This window comes from Scophthalmus maximus, chromosome 13, assembly GCF_022379125.1.
Source record: "Scophthalmus maximus strain ysfricsl-2021 chromosome 13, ASM2237912v1, whole genome shotgun sequence".
NCBI lineage: Eukaryota > Metazoa > Chordata > Actinopteri > Pleuronectiformes > Scophthalmidae > Scophthalmus > Scophthalmus maximus.
In genome coordinates this window covers 7,486,322-7,503,224 of record NC_061527.1, presented here as the reverse complement: position 1 = coordinate 7,503,224, position 16,903 = coordinate 7,486,322, and the positions used below count along the sequence as shown (strand labels likewise).

Genomic DNA, 16,903 nt, shown 5'->3' with positions numbered 1-16,903 from the left:
GCCCACGGAGAGGTCAGGACGATGGGGTGCTATCGGCGAGGAGAAGTGCGAAAGAGGTTTGACCTCAATCAAACGGCCTATCACATCCGCTTTGTGCTCGCACCCACTCAAATGATGACGGGCAAACAGCTCAGACCAACGGGCCACCCTCGCCCATTACACAGCCTCCGGATAAAGAGTGAAAACGTGTTGCATATTATTGTTGTGTGGTGAAACCAAACAAGTCCAATTAAGGTGATTTCCATGCTTAAGACCCTGTTATAGGATTGCATGCATGCTTGTCATCTAGACTGACAACGTTGTTCGATGCCTGACATTCATCCTGTTGGATCAATGCCACAATGAGCATCAAACTATCAGAATATTTTTTTCATAATTCCGGAAGTATTGACACACTTTAAGTAGACGCTTGTCCTATATATGATCTATGAAATGAATTATTAAGTAAAACAACATCATTTGTTAGAACATTGAAGAGATGGGTCATAGCTAGATTTATGGCCATGTTGACTGATGCAGGCCTTAGTTTTTTGTAGTTTGATTTAAAGGAAGCTTATTGGGCTGTATCGTATTCACAGACTGGATAATGTATGATACAGTATCTAGCAATGTTTTTCATTTCATTTTACAGTATTTTATTCATGACCTGTTATATAGAAGTACATCTATAAATGTATGTAAAAAAATTTTTTTTAAATGAACAGAAAAAAAAATCAGTAGAGAAAAATATGACAAAAGCAAATTCTTGCTTACTGATGTAAGGAGGCATCCTACAAGGAGTCTTATAAAAAAAACTGCACTCATCAGTGAACGATGTTCGAGTCAAATCAATTAGATTGTTCCCCCTCTTTTTCTTTTTTCCCCAAAAGCTCAGGGGAGAAATATATTTGGGCGATGCCTCCTTCAGTGTGCAATAGTTTCATGGTTGAGTCCTTTTTGAATTTTCAAGGCACAATGAGTGTCATCAATACATCACCGACTGGTGCCCTAGCTCCAGGGAAGGCAGGTGTCCTGTCTGTCACTCATCTGCACAAAGATATAAAAATACAACAGCCTGCAGGGTCTGAAATTGATTTTGCAGGATGTTTCACATGTGGATTTCTTCATAGGACCATGCCACTCTTTAAAAGGTCATTAAAAAAAGGACAATTAACAATATTGTCAACTTCCTAGATTTTTCTTTTTCTTTAGAGAGTTTGACATTAGAAAGATCACAGACAACGTGGGGAAAGAGAGATGGAGAATGACCTGCCCTGCCAGACAGCAGTTGGTGTGTGTTAAAACCTCCGGGGTAATTCAACTTTTCTGAGGAATGTATGTTTTTTTTCTATGTCACAGGCATTCACAGGTTTTCATATGTTGCAGCAAAGTACTACAATCAACTTGCAGAGACTTGAAGTTTGCTTGAGATACTTTCACAAGTTGTTTCCTCATCATATGCTCAATCATTGCGTGTATGGATTGTTTTGCTGCTGACAAAAAATCAGGACATGGTTTTCACTTGAATGGATTGACTTTATCAAACACTGTATGTTTCAAGTCTCTGCAGGCCAAATTTCATTCTGTTAAAAAGCAAGAAAATATGTTCTACAGAAAACTTTTTAAAAAAAACTGAGAATTTTAAAGGTCTGGTTCTCACTGGGAAAGTATATTAATTCCCTAATACAACATTTTTGTCATTTGAAGTAAATAAACTGAAAAATGCAAAAACCCTGGCTCTGTTCCATCAAAATTGATTCACACCTCAATTGTGATGAATCTTTCATAATAAAGTCACTCTCATGTAGGAAACTTGGAGTGTGGTTGTGTTTTCTCAGCACACCACAGATTAGTGTCCAGAACAACAACAGAGCAGAAGAGCTAATGAGGTCACTCAGCTCGTCAGCTTGTGTGTCGTAGATTACAGCAATAAGGTGTTTAGGGGGAAAGAGGGCCAGGGGAGTGGCCTGGGCCTAATCCCGTTAAAGCATTTGAGTCGTCTTCCCTGAAGCTCATTGGGTTCGTTTTCTGTCATCCTCAGCATCTTAGTGGACTAATGTGTGACCGATAGCAGAGGGCACACCAGGCAGCAACAGATTGGACACAGATTTACGAGAGATTGAAGTTGACAACTTAGAACTCGATCAAATTGTTGTGGCTGCACAAAGTGTTAGGTTAATGCCCTGTCTGAAGATGTCAGGCTTCGGGGACGCCTAAAGTTAAAGCAGTTCATCTGTCAAACGGGTCATCTGATGACACTGTAATGTCCATGGTAGTCCTTTTACATCTGGTGCGAAACATTTAGAAACATGTTTTTATTATTTTATCATGACGCTCACCTCTTCAACCCCCATAGAATCAACATGTATTCCAAATGTTGAATACACCTGCACTGAAGACGATGCACTGAGGTAAAAACACTATTTCATATAGTAAAACTATAGAAGAAGAAAACAGTAGTGGTCTGATTACCCTCAATGATTTGACATAAAACATAGTTAAAAAAGGGAAGAAAAAATCCTGGGTCAGCCTCTTAATCCACATTCACACCAAAATTTAGTAGGTTCCCAGGCCCAGACCCCATCCCAAGTTTGGTGGAATATCAGGTTGTTTGTTTTTTTTAAGTAATCAACAAGATTAAATAGAAATCCTGTCGATGGATTCACCCAAATGCATCACTTAAAAAGGGAATAATACACATAACAAATTAAACATTAGAAATATGTTAAATATAATATTCACAGTTGTAACTAACCATAAAAACAGTGAGATAGCTTATTGTAGTAAAGATATTTACAACTTTTACAAGCCCATTTTAGTTTAATATACCATAAAGACAGGAGACAGCCTCAGAACAGACAATGTTTGAAGCTCGATGAAGCTCAAAACAAGACGGAAGGAAGTGACCGAAAAACATTGTCAATACCAAAATGAGCTAAAACAGAGACAAGCAGTAGCTCTGTGTCTGTGAGAAACAGCATACAGCCGGAGCGGAGTCAGACGCCAAAAACATGTGGAGAGCAAGAAATAAAAGTGGAATACTGTGAATGTCAGGGACCAAGGTTGAGTATGTCCTGGTTCAGTTCGACGTCAGCCTCGCTCAATGTTTCCTTATCTTTACAGCAAACACGCTTCGCTGCCAATACAGTGAACACTTCTATTGACTGCAAACAATGGGTTGATACCTCGTTCACAGCTGATTTGAATGACAACAAAGCACACCAAATGGGAAGTTTCCCACCACCTCCAGCAGGTCCTGGGCTGGGAGGAGCGCAAATATTGATTGGAGACTGTGTGTTGCGCTGGAGTCACCGCAGCAGATGTTGTTCTTTGCCAGGTTCCACTTCCCTGTTTATTTTAAAGTGCTCCGTCATTCGTCCGAGGTCAAAGGCTCAAGGATGGAGAGTGTGTTGTGAGAGAGGAAGAGATGACTTTTCCTCTGGCTTCTGGGCCAAAGGGCAGTGGGGGCTAACGAGGAAGGAGCGGGGCGTCGTGTGCTCTTGCTTGTTCACGCAGAGTTACTCCTCGGAGTTAAAGTTTAACCCCAGATTTCAAATTCCTCTACATTTCACCTAATGCAGTTAACAGCCCCCCGGGGTAATAAAGAGTCCACCATTTACAGGGAATTGATTCAGTCGTCTCAAACTGCGGTCGAACTCAGGCAATGCACAAAAAAACAAACAAAAAACACATGGACTGCCAGTGGCGGTTTGTACTTTTCTGTCATTGTTTTTGAAAAATAGCATCAAGTGAGCTTTTGCTGGGGCTTACTTTTAGCACGGGAGGAAGAATTAACAATTTAAATACTGTACAGTTTGAATATCATCTACTTATACTTTGACAAAAGCTTCTATAATCTCTTTGGCAGAAGATAATATGGAAGCAGAGACGTAAATCTCTGCTAAACAGGTTATTACAACGCAGGAGCTCCAATCCCCAACCCTGGACCATGTAGTTAAAACTATCATCACATGAAAGTGTGTGTGTGTGTGTCTCACTCTGTGTGATGTATCATGTTCTTATCACGTCTACAGGCGTCCTGTATCTGTGAACAACAAAAGGTGCATTGTCACTTAATTCTTTGATAATATATATACAGTATATATATATATATATATATATATAAACTTTTCTAGCACTTAAAATTCATGTGGAAATATTTTGATGATTATTCTCTGCCGATTCTGCCGATGCCCAAACACTGATAGACCCACAAGTCAGTGCCTCATAAAAAATAGCCAAGATTTTGGACACTGTCATTCACTTCATTCACATAGTCACGAACAAAGTATTATTATCATTATTGTTAAATATTCCAGCACAATAGTATCCCCCATATTTTCATTTGATGTTAATATTCAGCCTTGTTTGAAGATTAAATTTAACTTCAAGTAAACCCTAAGATAAATTTAAGTAGTATGTAGTGTGTGTGTGTGTGTGTGTGTGTGTGTGTGTGTGTGTGTGTGTGTGTGTGTGTGTGCATGTGTGTGTGTGTGCATTGTTCAGGTGAACAACTGAACGTTAATCTGCCTCAATCTGCACTCCTGAGAAAATGCACAGACTCCGCCACAGTCGACTTCACGCTGAGAGCAGCTGCATTCCTGACCTGCAGTTCAAAGAGCAAAGAACACACACACACACACACACACACACACACACACACACACACACACACACACACACACACACACACACGCATTCAAATACACAGTGATGCTTGTATAAGTGCTTGAACAGACAGACTAACTCAAGTTCACATTCAAACAAATGTGTTCTGAGTCTGTTCTTTCAAATACAAACCTGAACACTCCTGTCCTGATCTGCAGAACATCCAAGTAACAGAAACATGTGAAGGCAGAAAGGTCAGAGATCGTCGGAGAAAGGTGGTCTTCGTCTACAGTCACTGCATTCATCGGCAGATCGCGTGTCATTATTTCACTTGTTTTAACTTGTCACTGTCACAGTTATTACTGGCATTTTCCACATTCATATTCCACACATCCCACACGTCTCTGTGCTGCAGAAGCAGCCTGAGTCCTGATTATTTAGCTTTTGTTTACAAAACTCAAAGATAAAATGAAGGACAACAAAAAGGCAAAACTTCAGTCTGTGCTTGTTAACAAATAGCAACATTTCCAAATGACAGATACGCAAATGAACAAACTTATTGATAATTCTTGCCAAGTGTGTTTTTGGTATATGCATCACTTAATTTGTTCATTAAAATCGATGAATCAATCAATCAGAATTGTCTTCAACATGTATGCAAATAAATCAAAAAGTTTATGATTTGCTGTCTGCTTAAGAAGAATCCAAAAAAATCTAATATGTAATGTTAATGTAAAGTTGGGATTTGCAAAGTAATTTTTTTTTTTAAATGACGACAAGCATCTTAAAATAGTCTCAGTCTATATGAATAGCTACATATAATGTAAACTAAGTTGGGAAATGGTCAAGATGGTCTCCAGTCTTTGATATTAAAGAAAACTGAGCAGCATAAACCCCATTTCATTCCAGACTCTACCGCACTCTCAGTGAAAAACATGTATTGGTACTTTCAAGAAATGCGCAAAACTTAACATGTTTCTTAGAAGGAGTCATTTCTATCATCCTCAACGGCTTGTTTGTGTCCCTCCTCCCAGACTAGTGTCCGCTGTTCTCATTTGCTTAAACTCAATCGAGAACTATTAAACGACAGTTAGAGCTAAGATAGAAGTTCCTCTGTCTATTTCAAAGTCTCACGTGTGACATGTTTCATGAGAAAATATCAAACGCCGCTCCACATGGTCCCGACTGTTGAGAATACACATCGACAGAGGCTTAAAGGAAAGCACTAATTCAACTTACAGCAGCTTAGCTTGGCCCCTGATAACCTCTTAACCAAACAAAAGGCCTATCCATGCACAATGAGTCTCGCTGTGACGGATGTGGGCTAAAGTTGCCTTATGCTCGCACTGAACAGGCTGAATGAACCTCACTTGCGTAAGAGAACTCTTCCCCCCCTCCTGCCGAACTTTATTTTTTCGAAATCAGCTTTTATCTCTTCGCTCCTTTGATATTTGTAAATCTTGTGGAGCGATAGCATGCTCTTTTGAAGGTCCAGGGGACAAAATGTTTTGTCATTCAGCAGGAATCCCTGTAAGACCATGTGATGAGCAAACAGCTTTTTGGTGCACAGCGGCTCTTTTAAGCAGACATGCTTGTAAGCAGCACTGAATACCTCCTCTGTGGGCTTTTTTCTCTCCTGCATTCGGAGGGTGTTATTGGAAACCTTGGTTGCCGGCTCTGATTGTTTATTTTGTCCTCCCCTTTTTTTTTCGCGGAGTCCTTCACAACACACATACGCTGTTGGTATGACAGACAAAGCAGGCCAGGGATTCCACAGGAGATCTTCCTCCTGCCAAGACGATGGATGAGTTACACTGCGAGTTGTGGGTTTGTGAAACAGCAACAGAATACATACAGTATTACAGTGGCTTTGTTTATACGACGAATGACGTATAGTGTAAGTTAAAGGTCCATCCTACCAGTTTTACACTTGGAGACCAGTTCACTTGTCAGGAGGAGTGTTACACACTGTCCAAACATGCACCCTGTCTCCGGCCCACGGTGCCAAGGACATTGAGCATCCAGCCCATCCATGTGTAGACATGAAAACAGGAAGTGGCAAAAAGTGAACTTTCCGTAAATGTCAGCACAGTTTACAGACCATGTAATTCCAGGGACATAAGCAGGCAATCAGGCTTACCTAGGATCAGGTTATGACAAAAATAAAACATGGTGAAGATATGGTTATGGTTTCGGGAACTAAAGAACTTGGTTAATGTTAGGGAACGATTGTGGTTACAGTTGCAAGTGCAGCCCATAATCGCAGGCCTCCTCCTGAGGTCTCCTATGCCGCTTTCAGACCTGCACTGAAGTCCGGACAGTTTCATGAACTTCTCCGGAGGGGCTGTGTGTGAAAAACGCAAATGTCCGCAAATCTAGTCTCTCGAGACATTTTCTGGAACTTTTCCAGCCAGACCGCTTCTGAAATTTCCGGAAAATGTCCGATTGGGAAAACAGTAGGAAGACCTCCGGAAGACTCAGGGGGAGCGAGTGGGTGTTCGAGCCGGACGCCGACCCTTTCGCCTGAATGTGTCTGTCCCAGTTTTCTGGAAATATTTGCGGAATTCATGTCTCAAAACAGCTAGTGCTGCACTCATATGCTCTCCTCCGACTTACACTCTCTGACTTCCTACCTCACTACATACGAGGCACACTACTTTGTGCTTTTTTTACGGAGCACTGGCATTTTTGGAATAAACCTGCAGAATTGTCCAACATGTGCACAACTGAGCTGGGGACACTTTGACCTCTGCTTCACTTATTTCAACTGTGTTATTTCTGTCTCTTGCAAGTCCAACTCCATGGATATAAGATGCAGCATTGCCCTTTTTCAAAAGTATAACCGGAACCATCGGGGAACCCCGGCGGTTCACCGGGATCCGAGGCATCCTCCACTGACCTGTGAGCGTGTGTGCAGCAGGTGTGAAGAAGGAGCCGGTGGCGTATCACATAACCTTTTGACAAGTTGCTCAACAACAGCGGGCCCTCCCTGTTATTATTGGGTCAACAAAGTCGGAGGAAGTCTTGAGGATTAGAGTGGAGTGGAGAACATGAGTGTGGGTGCCATGCGCTCGCTGTATGTCGACCACAGCCCCCCCTCGACAGTGTGGAGGTTAACTACCCCTTGCTCCCGGGCCGGCCCGAGGTCAGGGGGGGAAACAGGCAGCCAGTCAGGCAGCCAGGCATTCTTTCTGTGTGTGTGTATGTGTGTGTGTGCGTGTGCGTGTGTGCGTGTGTGCGTGTGCGTGTGTGTGTGTGTGTGTGTGTGTGTGTGTGTGTGTGGCAGCAGCCCACTCTGTGCTCTTTGACTCCTCTGGCCTTATAAGGCAGCCAGTGTCATGGCAACGGCAGGGCTTGAATAGCAGTGTCAAATCCCTCAGCACACAGACACAGCTCACTCTCTCTAAAGGAGGGAGCGGGGCAGAGCCACGCAGAGCCGGGATTCGAGAGGAGAGGAGAGGAGAGGAGGCTATCTCTGGGCTGCTCTCCACCACAGCGTCTGGCTTTCACTAAAAAGGTCTGTGACCGTGTTTTTCCTGCGCTTGTTTGCCTAATTTATTCCTGCGGGGGCCAGCAGAAAGAAAGGCGGAAAAGGGGAGGGGGGGGGGGGTAAAGAAAAGGAACGAGGACAGGCAGAATAGTGAAGAGTGCAACAGTACACCCCGACTCGCCGGCAGGGAATGCAGAAAGGTTCTGGCCTCTGGTTGTTACTGCTGGATGGACAAGCACTGACAAAACAAGAGCAGGGGGAGAAAGGGCAACACTTTTGAGAGAAGAGAGACAACTGTGACCGAGGAGATTGTTCAGTGTTTTCTCTGTCATCTGAGCCTCTGACACCACAGACTCAGGAGGAGTTGGATGTGCCACAGGGAAACATAACTTCACCACAGACAGCAGAAGAAGAGGAAGAGGAGGAGGAGGAGGAGGACGTCTTTGAAGAGCTCTGTTGCTGCAGACGCCACTTTTTCTCGGAAAGGAGAAAAAACAAGGAGTGTATTGTCTCTCTCGCCACTCCTCTAATTTTAATATCAAGTGTGGGATCGTTGTCTACATTTGGTTATTCTCAGGCCACAACGGTGTTTCTGAGCCACCAAAACAGTTTGCCCCATTGAAGCTGAAACCAAAGAAAAGGCGGACAAAAAAAAATCCCATTACAAAACTCCCCAGAAGTCTTTGTTTTTTGGGACATTTGTTTGAGCATTGCCCAGAGAAAGAACATAGAATTCCCCCCCCCGACATCACTATCACTTCTCTTACAGCCGTGACAAGTCAAGAGTGCGTCTGGACTGGAACTGGCTCAGATCAGCAGATAACACCTCTGCACGGCAGGAACTGGTCCGACTAGTTTATAAGTTGGAGGAGAGGGCAGGGCAGTTTAACCCTGCCTGGAGGGAAACTGTCTTTTATTTCCTCCCACTAGCTTGTCCCTTTGGGGGAAAGTCATGCGCTGAGAGAGTCTCTGACCTTCTTTTTCATTCGGAGAGTGACTCTTGCCACTGCGCTTATAGGATAGGTGAGGTGGTGTGTGTGTCTTTTTCCCCCCTTTACTTCTTCCAGGGGGGAGGCAGAGAGAGAGAAAGGGAGAGGGAGGGAGAAAAAGGGAGTAATTTATTGTTTCCTGTGAAAAGAGCAAGGCTGCGCCCTTTTCTCCTGCCTGAACTCTGAACCACTTAATGCGTGTCTGAAGTTTTCTCAGACCTTGGGAGCCATTGATCGGAGGTCAGCGCAGAAAACAGAGGGGTGAGGGACAAGAACAGAGCGAGCAGAGGGATTAAGGAAGGGAGAGAGAAAACAGCAGCGGGAAAGGACCTCCAGGTCAGTCTGAGCAGACGGCAAAGGGGAGCGAGGTCAACGCGGCGGAGCCGGGGACAGACCTTTTCATCCCACTCTTCGGGACGAAGCCCGCCTCGAATTGCAAACGTGGAGCCGCTGTCTTGAGCTCTGGAGGCCGCTTCGTAGACTCTGAGGGCAGTTTGAAGCTGGGGGACAGGGCGGGTCTGTGTATGATCCACTCACAGGACCGCACGTCTCAGAGAACATGGCCATGGTGAGCGGGGGATGGGGCAACCCCAACGGGGACACTAATGGACTGGGGGAGAAGGCTTACCTGAGGAGGGAGGAGGAGGACGGGTCGCCCCAGGCCGGCAGCAGCGATGTGGACGTCGGGGACGAGGACAAGGCCTGCGTGGTGGACTGTGTGGTGTGCGGGGACAAGTCCAGCGGGAAGCACTATGGCGTGTTCACCTGCGAGGGCTGCAAGAGCTTCTTCAAGAGGAGCATCAGACGGAACCTCAACTACTCGTGCAGGTAGGGGGCTGCTGGGAGACGGAGGTGGATGACTTATCTGTCTGTTTGTCAAACAAGGCAACAACATTTCATTCATTTTGATCACTTCTCTAGTTGGGCTAAATCGAAAGTTTGACATGATAAATAATTATTCGTAACACACTGCAATTTAGAACTTAGAAGTGGTTATTGAGGTATGTGGGCACACAAAAAGAGAATATGTGACAGTATAATAAAACACAAGTGTAATGATATAAAATATGTCTTCATAGACCAAGACGATGACAAATTGGACATGGTAATTTCCTTAAATCTGCTAACAAACTCCATTATAGTGTGTTATAAATCATTTATTGGATGTTAACAGACAGTTAAAAGCCATTATATAGACATTTACATTCATAGGGGAAGCATTACATGTAGATAGTTTGTTCCAACCTTGGATATGTCTTGCAAACAGCCCCGGGAAGAAAAAAGAAAAGGAAAAAGAAAGCCCTGAAAGTCAGTCATGTGAGGATGGATTGCCTCAAAAGGTCAACATTCCCATTACTCTTCGCCACAGGAACACAATGTCACAACCCAGTTCGCCGCTCTCACACGCGGCGCTCTCAGCTACAGGCTACACTTTCTTCTCTCTCATAATAAGCTCTGAATGGAAGGTGTCCTCGTGGACGGCTTGTCGCATCCGGGACTGAAAAGGGCTCCCTTTGAAAATGTTGGCAGACCTCGTCCTGCTGTAAATGGCAACACAAGGGCGTGTAGGGCTGATGATTAACAAAGGTCACAGCCTTGATAGCTTTTCAGCTCACACACAGTTCTCCCATCACAAGGGTCAGCGAGGCAGGGGGCGAACTTTCTCACTGGAAATATGTACAGCTCTGCGAGTTACAGTATGCCCGGATTGGTATCATTTCAGTGTTGGAGGATATTAAATGTGCTTTAGCTGAAGTTTTTCTTTTTCTTTTCCTCTGTTGTTTTTTTCCATTTTGCAGATCCAATCGAGAATGCCAAATCGACCAGCACCACCGCAACCAGTGTCAATACTGTCGCCTGAAGAAGTGTTTCCGTGTTGGGATGCGCAAAGAAGGTAACAAAGCCCTGTCATCCATGTACACAGCAGGCTCATAGGTTAAGTATTCGCAGAGCCATGTCACATCAGCACCTGAGGTCACTTGGTGGGCTTCCAGGTTTTCGATCCTTCACTCAAAGCTGCATAAATCAATGTTTTTATCTGAACAACGGGTCAAAATGACTGTGAAGGGAGATTTTTTACTAGCGACAGTGGCGTCACCTGACTCCCTCAGTTCTACAACCCTTCTTAGTATCTTTCAGCTCATGGTTTTGGTTTTAAAGCCCACAGCTTTACTGCTTTGGTTTTCTCTCCCCACCACCAGTGCCATTTCCTTCCGTCGCAGGAAGTTGTTTTCAGAGAAAAAAGCTGTAATAAAAAAACCCACTGTACTTTACACCTCCCCCCCCCCCCCACCCCCCATCTAGGAAAGAGGGAAAAATGAATTCCCCCAAAAATGATCATCCATTGCTACATTGCCAAGCTCGTACTTTTCTCTGTTTGATACGGTGGAGGCATCATTCACTGAAATAAGCTTAGTGTTGTAGCTACGACAGAAGAAACCAGAGACAACCTTGAGAAAACCGAGACAATAGAGGCGGACAGAAGGATGTAGCACGGATCGGAGCACCACGCACTGTAATACTCACCTTTTATTGAATCACATAGACTTGGTACTGTAGATTTCCGCTGGCAGCCAACTGGAATTCCGAGGGTTGGTGTTGAATGAATTAAGTAAAAATGTAGATAAAATGTATCAAGCAGCAAATAATTAAATGTCAGAAATTGGTTTTCAATTGCTGATATGTATCCAATTATTACGTGTGCGTGCGCGCAAACAGACACACACACACACACACACACACGCACGCACACGTATACATATATACATACATACAAACACACACACACACACACACAAACACACACACACCCACACACACCCACACACACACCCACACAAAGCACCGTCTTTGAAAGAAACCGCCACTGACCTTTGCCAGTGATTCCAAGCACAATATTTATACTGTCAACCAAAGAATGTTTTCACCCTGGTGCTCGACTCCCTGCAGCTGTTGTGCCTCAGGGACGTGGGGGCAACTGTAGGCCTCCATGTCGGATAAAGAGAAAAACAGAAAGACAAAAAAAACCAAACAATTGAGGTCAAAACACACTGCGCTTTCTGTCGCCGGTGAAAATGTCGCGTTAATTACAGCGTCTCATTTTCTTAATTTCAGAATGGTTGATTAGGACAATGAACGGCGGTTCCCATTCCCGATAATTATTCTCCCTTCTATCAGCAATCCAACTCTCACTATCACATCACCAAATATGTCAGTTATAATTTACTGCCGTTCGGTCGGCAGACGTCTGGTGACCGAGAAGTCTGCAGTGTTGTTCTAGCATAAGCTAACCCTTCTTGTATTTCAGCCCGTGTCAGTGGACACCACGTGCTCCCCCATACATAATGTGCACAAGGGCGACGGCGTGCCAGCGGTTATATTGGGCCTGGTTATTAATGAACCATGCTGACCGTGGCCATGACGCAGGCAGCACTGTTTCCACATTACCTGGAAATGTCTGCTTCACCTTTGACGCCTGTCCGGCTTCTCACCTTGGGATATAGGCAATAGATTAGAGGATGTTCTTTCTTAAGTTAATGAAATATCGTTAAAAAGCTATTTGGTTTGGCTTTGTGAGAGAGCTGATAACAAAGGGGTTTACATGCTATGCCATTACTTTCCCAGCGTCCACAACCTTCAAAAATACAATCATTCAAACGAAAAGATTTCCAGCTGCAATTGATCAAGTCCTTGACTCCAAAGAGAACCAGGAAACACTCAGAGGAGACGAGGACTTGTTGCTGGGAGACCACTTATCCCTTCCAAGGCTGCTTTTTCCACTGAATGTAATATCGTTGTATTTGTAAAATATAAAAGTATAAATAATATTGACTTTGGTAACGAAGACGGTTCCACACCTGGATCTGATAAAAGCTGAAGCAAGGCAATTTTGTCTTGCTATTTTTCAGAATTCCCATTCTCTTGTTCCTCTTTTCTTGTCCGTTGATCCGCAGCAGTCCAGCGAGGTCGGATCCCTCCGTCACACTCAGGTATCAGTCCGAACTCCCTGGCAGGTGGAGTCGGGGGTGCAGGGCCAGGTCACATTGGGGCCGACTATTTCAACGGGCAGCCGGTCTCAGACCTCATCTCCCAGCTCCTCCGGGCCGAGCCGTATCCCAGCAGCCGTTACGGGGCCCCCTACAGCCAGCCACAGATGCAGGCATCTGCGAGCGGAGCCTCCGTCATGGGCATCGACAGCATCTGTGAGCTGGCCGCCCGGCTCCTCTTCAGCACCATCGAGTGGGCCCGAAACATCCCGTACTTCCCAGAGCTGCCCGTTTCAGAGCAGGTCAGCATTACGAATTCACCTCGAGGTGTCCTCTTTTCTGTGCATTTCTCCTTTTGAAAACCAGGTTAGAGTTAAAGTGCAGATTGCATTTTAAAATCCAGGTACAAAATTGACATGTTAATGTAGAATTATACCAATTTTTTATCCCTAAACACAAGTTATAGCTCTGACTTCATGCCCACTAATTGTGACCCCATAGATTTTCGCACTAACCTGAATTAAATTAAATTTTTAGTTTGAAACCTTACAAAGTACAAAAAGGCCTAAATTATAAAAATGAATCATGGCTGGATTCTATTCTTTTTAGCTGCTTCAGTTTCAGGGGCCAGACATGTCCACGTTGGCTCATTGTCATGGTGTAAACGTTAATAAAACAGACTATGAAACAATAACGTTATTATTAAAACACTGTGCTTTTCCTGCTACGAGCAGGGAAAAAGGTTTGCTTGTCAGCCACCAGTCTAACTTGCAGTTGTTCTTCCCAGGTGGCGTTGCTGCGGCTGAGCTGGAGCGAGCTCTTCATCCTGAATGCGGCTCAGTCTGCTCTGCCTCTGCACATGGCTCCTCTGCTGGCTGCAGCCGGCTTTCACTCGTCCCCCATGTCCGCTGAGCGCGTGGTGTCCTTCATGGACCAGGTCCGGGTTTTCCAGGACCAGGTTGACAAGCTGAACAGGCTGCAGGTGGACACGGCCGAGTACAGCTGCCTCAAGGCCATTGCACTGTTTTCACCTGGTGAGTTTGGTAACCAGGGTTAACTTGGATGTCTTTATACAAAACAAAAACGTAACGGTGTGTGTTAGTTTCTCGACCAAGCAAGACAGTACATCCTTGCCAGTTGCGGAGAACATTTGATTTGAATGAGTGTGACCTTTGACCTAGGCTAGCACAAAGAAAAACAACTCTTTCAAACAACATGTTTTACATGCTGCGTTTGAGTTTTCCTGAGAACATATACACCACTTTATTGTCTGTCCGTTAAGTATGACTACAATATCCGGGGGATGTTAGCCTAGCTTAGCATAAAGACTGCACAAAGATAACAAGCTTAATTTTCATCATACAGACTTGAGGTTGGGATGGATCTTCTCATCTAACTAAATAAGATATTTTGTTCCTCCGGGACCAAAAATGAAAGTAACACATGAATTTGCAAATTAGTTATTTTTTTTAATATAGCCAATAAAAGAGAAATGGAAGACACAAACACATAAAGCTCTAAAACAGACTAAATTTCTGGGAGACCAGAATATGAACACGTACAAGAAGAGCAACAGAGTGTTTTTTTGAAATAGGGACAATAACATCCCATTGGTTTGCCTTGCAGATGCATGTGGTCTCACAGACCCGGCCCACGTTGAGTCCCTGCAGGAGAAGGCCCAGGTCGCCCTGACGGAGTACGAAAGAATGCAGTACCCCAACCAGCCGCAGAGGTTCGGCCGCTTGCTGCTGCGTCTCCCTGCTCTGCGCGCCGTGCCGGCCAACCTCATCTCCCAGCTCTTCTTCATGCGGCTGGTGGGCAAGACGCCCATCGAGACGCTGATCCGAGACATGCAGCTCTCGGGGAGCTCCATCAGCTGGCCCTACGCACCGGGACAGTGAACCCCCCCGGCGACTCCAGGGTGAAATGGACTGAGATCAGACGGGGGAGGATGTGAAGCTCCCAAAGATTACACACAAGTACAGACTGAATGTTATGTAAACAAACTGGGATCCTATTTGAGTGTAGAAATCACAGTAACCTTGTAAAGTTCGGTTGTTGTCGCACCAAAGCTGCTTTCGGGGAAACAAAAATTCACCTTTGTTTGTCGCACTTGACGTTTTTCGTCCGACCCCCATCTGATCTCTCGTCGTCTCGCTCTGGACAAGGAAACAGGGGCTTTGATTCAAATGCAGACTCTAACATGAGGCCGTGTGCCTACTACTACTACCTCCTCCCACATCACCTCACATGTGACTCAGTTTGGACCCGGGCCTGAGTGTTTTCCCTCTGCTTTGAGTCGAAACGACGAAGCCATAGCAGTGCCACTTTTACAGACGGAGCTCTATATATCGCCACAAGGACGTGTTGTTCAGGTGGTGTCATGATATGTCGGGGTCAAATATCTGACCTTTGTTACCGAATGTATTTTGCGAAGACTAAGAAGTGTCACCTTGCCGAGCATCGCATCAAAGAAGAGGCTTGAGCATTGTACTGCGTGTTGTACTCTATAAAGTGCAACCAGGAAATATTTTGTACATTAGATACTTAAAGGAGTAGTTCAACATTTTGGGGGTCGTTTTTAATTCAGTTCATACAAAAATTAAGTTGTAAAAACGACAACTGTCCGTTTAAATTGGGTTTATGTGCTGGATTAATATTTTGGCTTTTAACAAAAGTAACTCCAGAAGGTTATTGGTCCTGGCTAAGAATCATAACCCTACATAAACCCAATCATTTATTTTTTTTGTGCAGTTTTTAGCAGCAATGCATATGGATGTTTTCTCTCTGAACAACATGAAGCTAAGCTGCTGGTTCCCTCTTTGTGTTTACTCTACAGACATGAGAAGTGGAAACGTTCTTCTCATCTAACTCTCGACAAGAACGCAAAACGGCTTTTGTTTCCCAAAATGTTGAAATGACGCTTTCAATGTAGAATACATTCTTGCGGTAGAAAGAAAAAGTGGAGGTGAATATGCTCGGACACGCCCTGGCTCCTCAGTCACATCCCCGTCTAACATTATTACCTCATATTTTATACATCAACGATTGTATAGTGAACTGTTCATGTACTAAAGATTATTATAAAGGGATCAAGCTATTATTATCATCACAGAAACCACAAACAATAATATTGCCCCAAAGACCCGTCTGTCCACCAGACTTTTAGCCAAAATATATTTGAATACGTTTTAACATGTAAAGTTTGATTTGAGAGGACATCTGAAGTTTGTCAGATCATTTAACAGAAAGCTATAGAGCTATAGAGTCAAGTAAGTCTTTTCTGTTTAATCTCTGCAAACTGGGCCCTGTTTCTTTTGCTTTGGTAAGGGTAGAGGTAGTTCATTTTGATTCTTCTCACATTTTTGATCCCCTTCTAAAAGCCTGTCCTAATGGACCGTGGCTACTATCAGATCATTACTGCTCTTATGCAAGGTACTTGCATGTTGCGTGTTGAGTTGTAAAGGTTATGCTGTATGTTGGTACTGAGATAAAGGACAATGGTACGAAGTAGTTCATGTGTGTCAGTGCCGTGAACTGCAGCTCAATGTCACAAACGTTTGCCCATTTCCAGTTTCCTAAATAATAATTGAGTGAAAGACCATTTTTGGCTTTTAAAGTTTTGTATCCATTGTTCTTATCCCCCGATGCAGCTTGCCACGCTGCCCCCAAATCACTTTGTGTTATTTGTTGGAATGTAAACTGTAGTGATTTGACTGTTTAGCTTTGCATTGAAAAGAAGTTTGTTTCTATGACCATGCCAAAACTATAAAAAAAAAGTGCAAAAGAAGTCCATTTAGCTGACTTGTTATTTTTTGCATTTCTGTAAAATAAAAAAATATGCACATTCG

At 44.0% G+C, this 16,903-nt stretch overlaps 1 protein-coding gene and 1 long non-coding RNA gene across 4 annotated transcripts; one reads left to right on the top strand and one right to left on the bottom strand.

Moving 5' to 3' along the window:
* Positions 1–1,214: 1,214 nt before the first annotated feature.
* On the bottom strand, positions 1,215–10,891 carry LOC118318057. 2 transcript variants are annotated; one of them, XR_007031984.1, is made up of 5 exons: positions 10,312–10,891; positions 9,695–9,935; positions 6,507–6,572; positions 6,200–6,376; positions 1,215–4,585 (listed from the first exon to the last, which is right to left on the bottom strand). It is a non-coding gene; the product is annotated as an uncharacterized LOC118318057 (long non-coding RNA). The 2 variants fall into 2 exon arrangements; XR_004795613.2 differs by having other exon boundaries at positions 9,695–9,905.
* Positions 8,151–16,902, top strand: LOC118318053 (nuclear receptor subfamily 2 group F member 6-like). Of its 2 annotated transcripts, none has more exons than XM_035647343.2 (5): positions 8,151–9,894; positions 10,866–10,960; positions 13,023–13,354; positions 13,840–14,086; positions 14,679–16,902. In XM_035647343.2, the coding sequence occupies exons 1-5, from the start codon at positions 9,626–9,628 to the stop codon at positions 14,951–14,953; spliced, it is 1,218 nt and encodes a 405-aa protein (XP_035503236.1). In that variant the 5' UTR covers positions 8,151–9,625; the 3' UTR covers positions 14,954–16,902. The 2 variants fall into 2 exon arrangements, with proteins under 2 accessions (XP_035503236.1, XP_035503234.1); XM_035647341.2 differs by having other exon boundaries at positions 8,158–9,894; positions 13,020–13,354.
* The last annotated feature ends 1 nt before the right edge of the window (position 16,903 follows it).

Excerpts from the sequence above, each read along its gene's own strand:
- LOC118318053 (XM_035647341.2), top strand. The coding sequence starts at position 9,626 with ATGGCCATGGTGAGCGGGGGATGGGGCAACCCCAACGGGGACACTAAT. Across the intron at positions 9,895-10,865 it reads AACCTCAACTACTCGTGCAG|ATCCAATCGAGAATGCCAAA; the intron begins GTAGGGGGCTGC and ends TCCATTTTGCAG. Across the intron at positions 14,087-14,678 it reads CATTGCACTGTTTTCACCTG|ATGCATGTGGTCTCACAGAC; the intron begins GTGAGTTTGGTA and ends TTTGCCTTGCAG.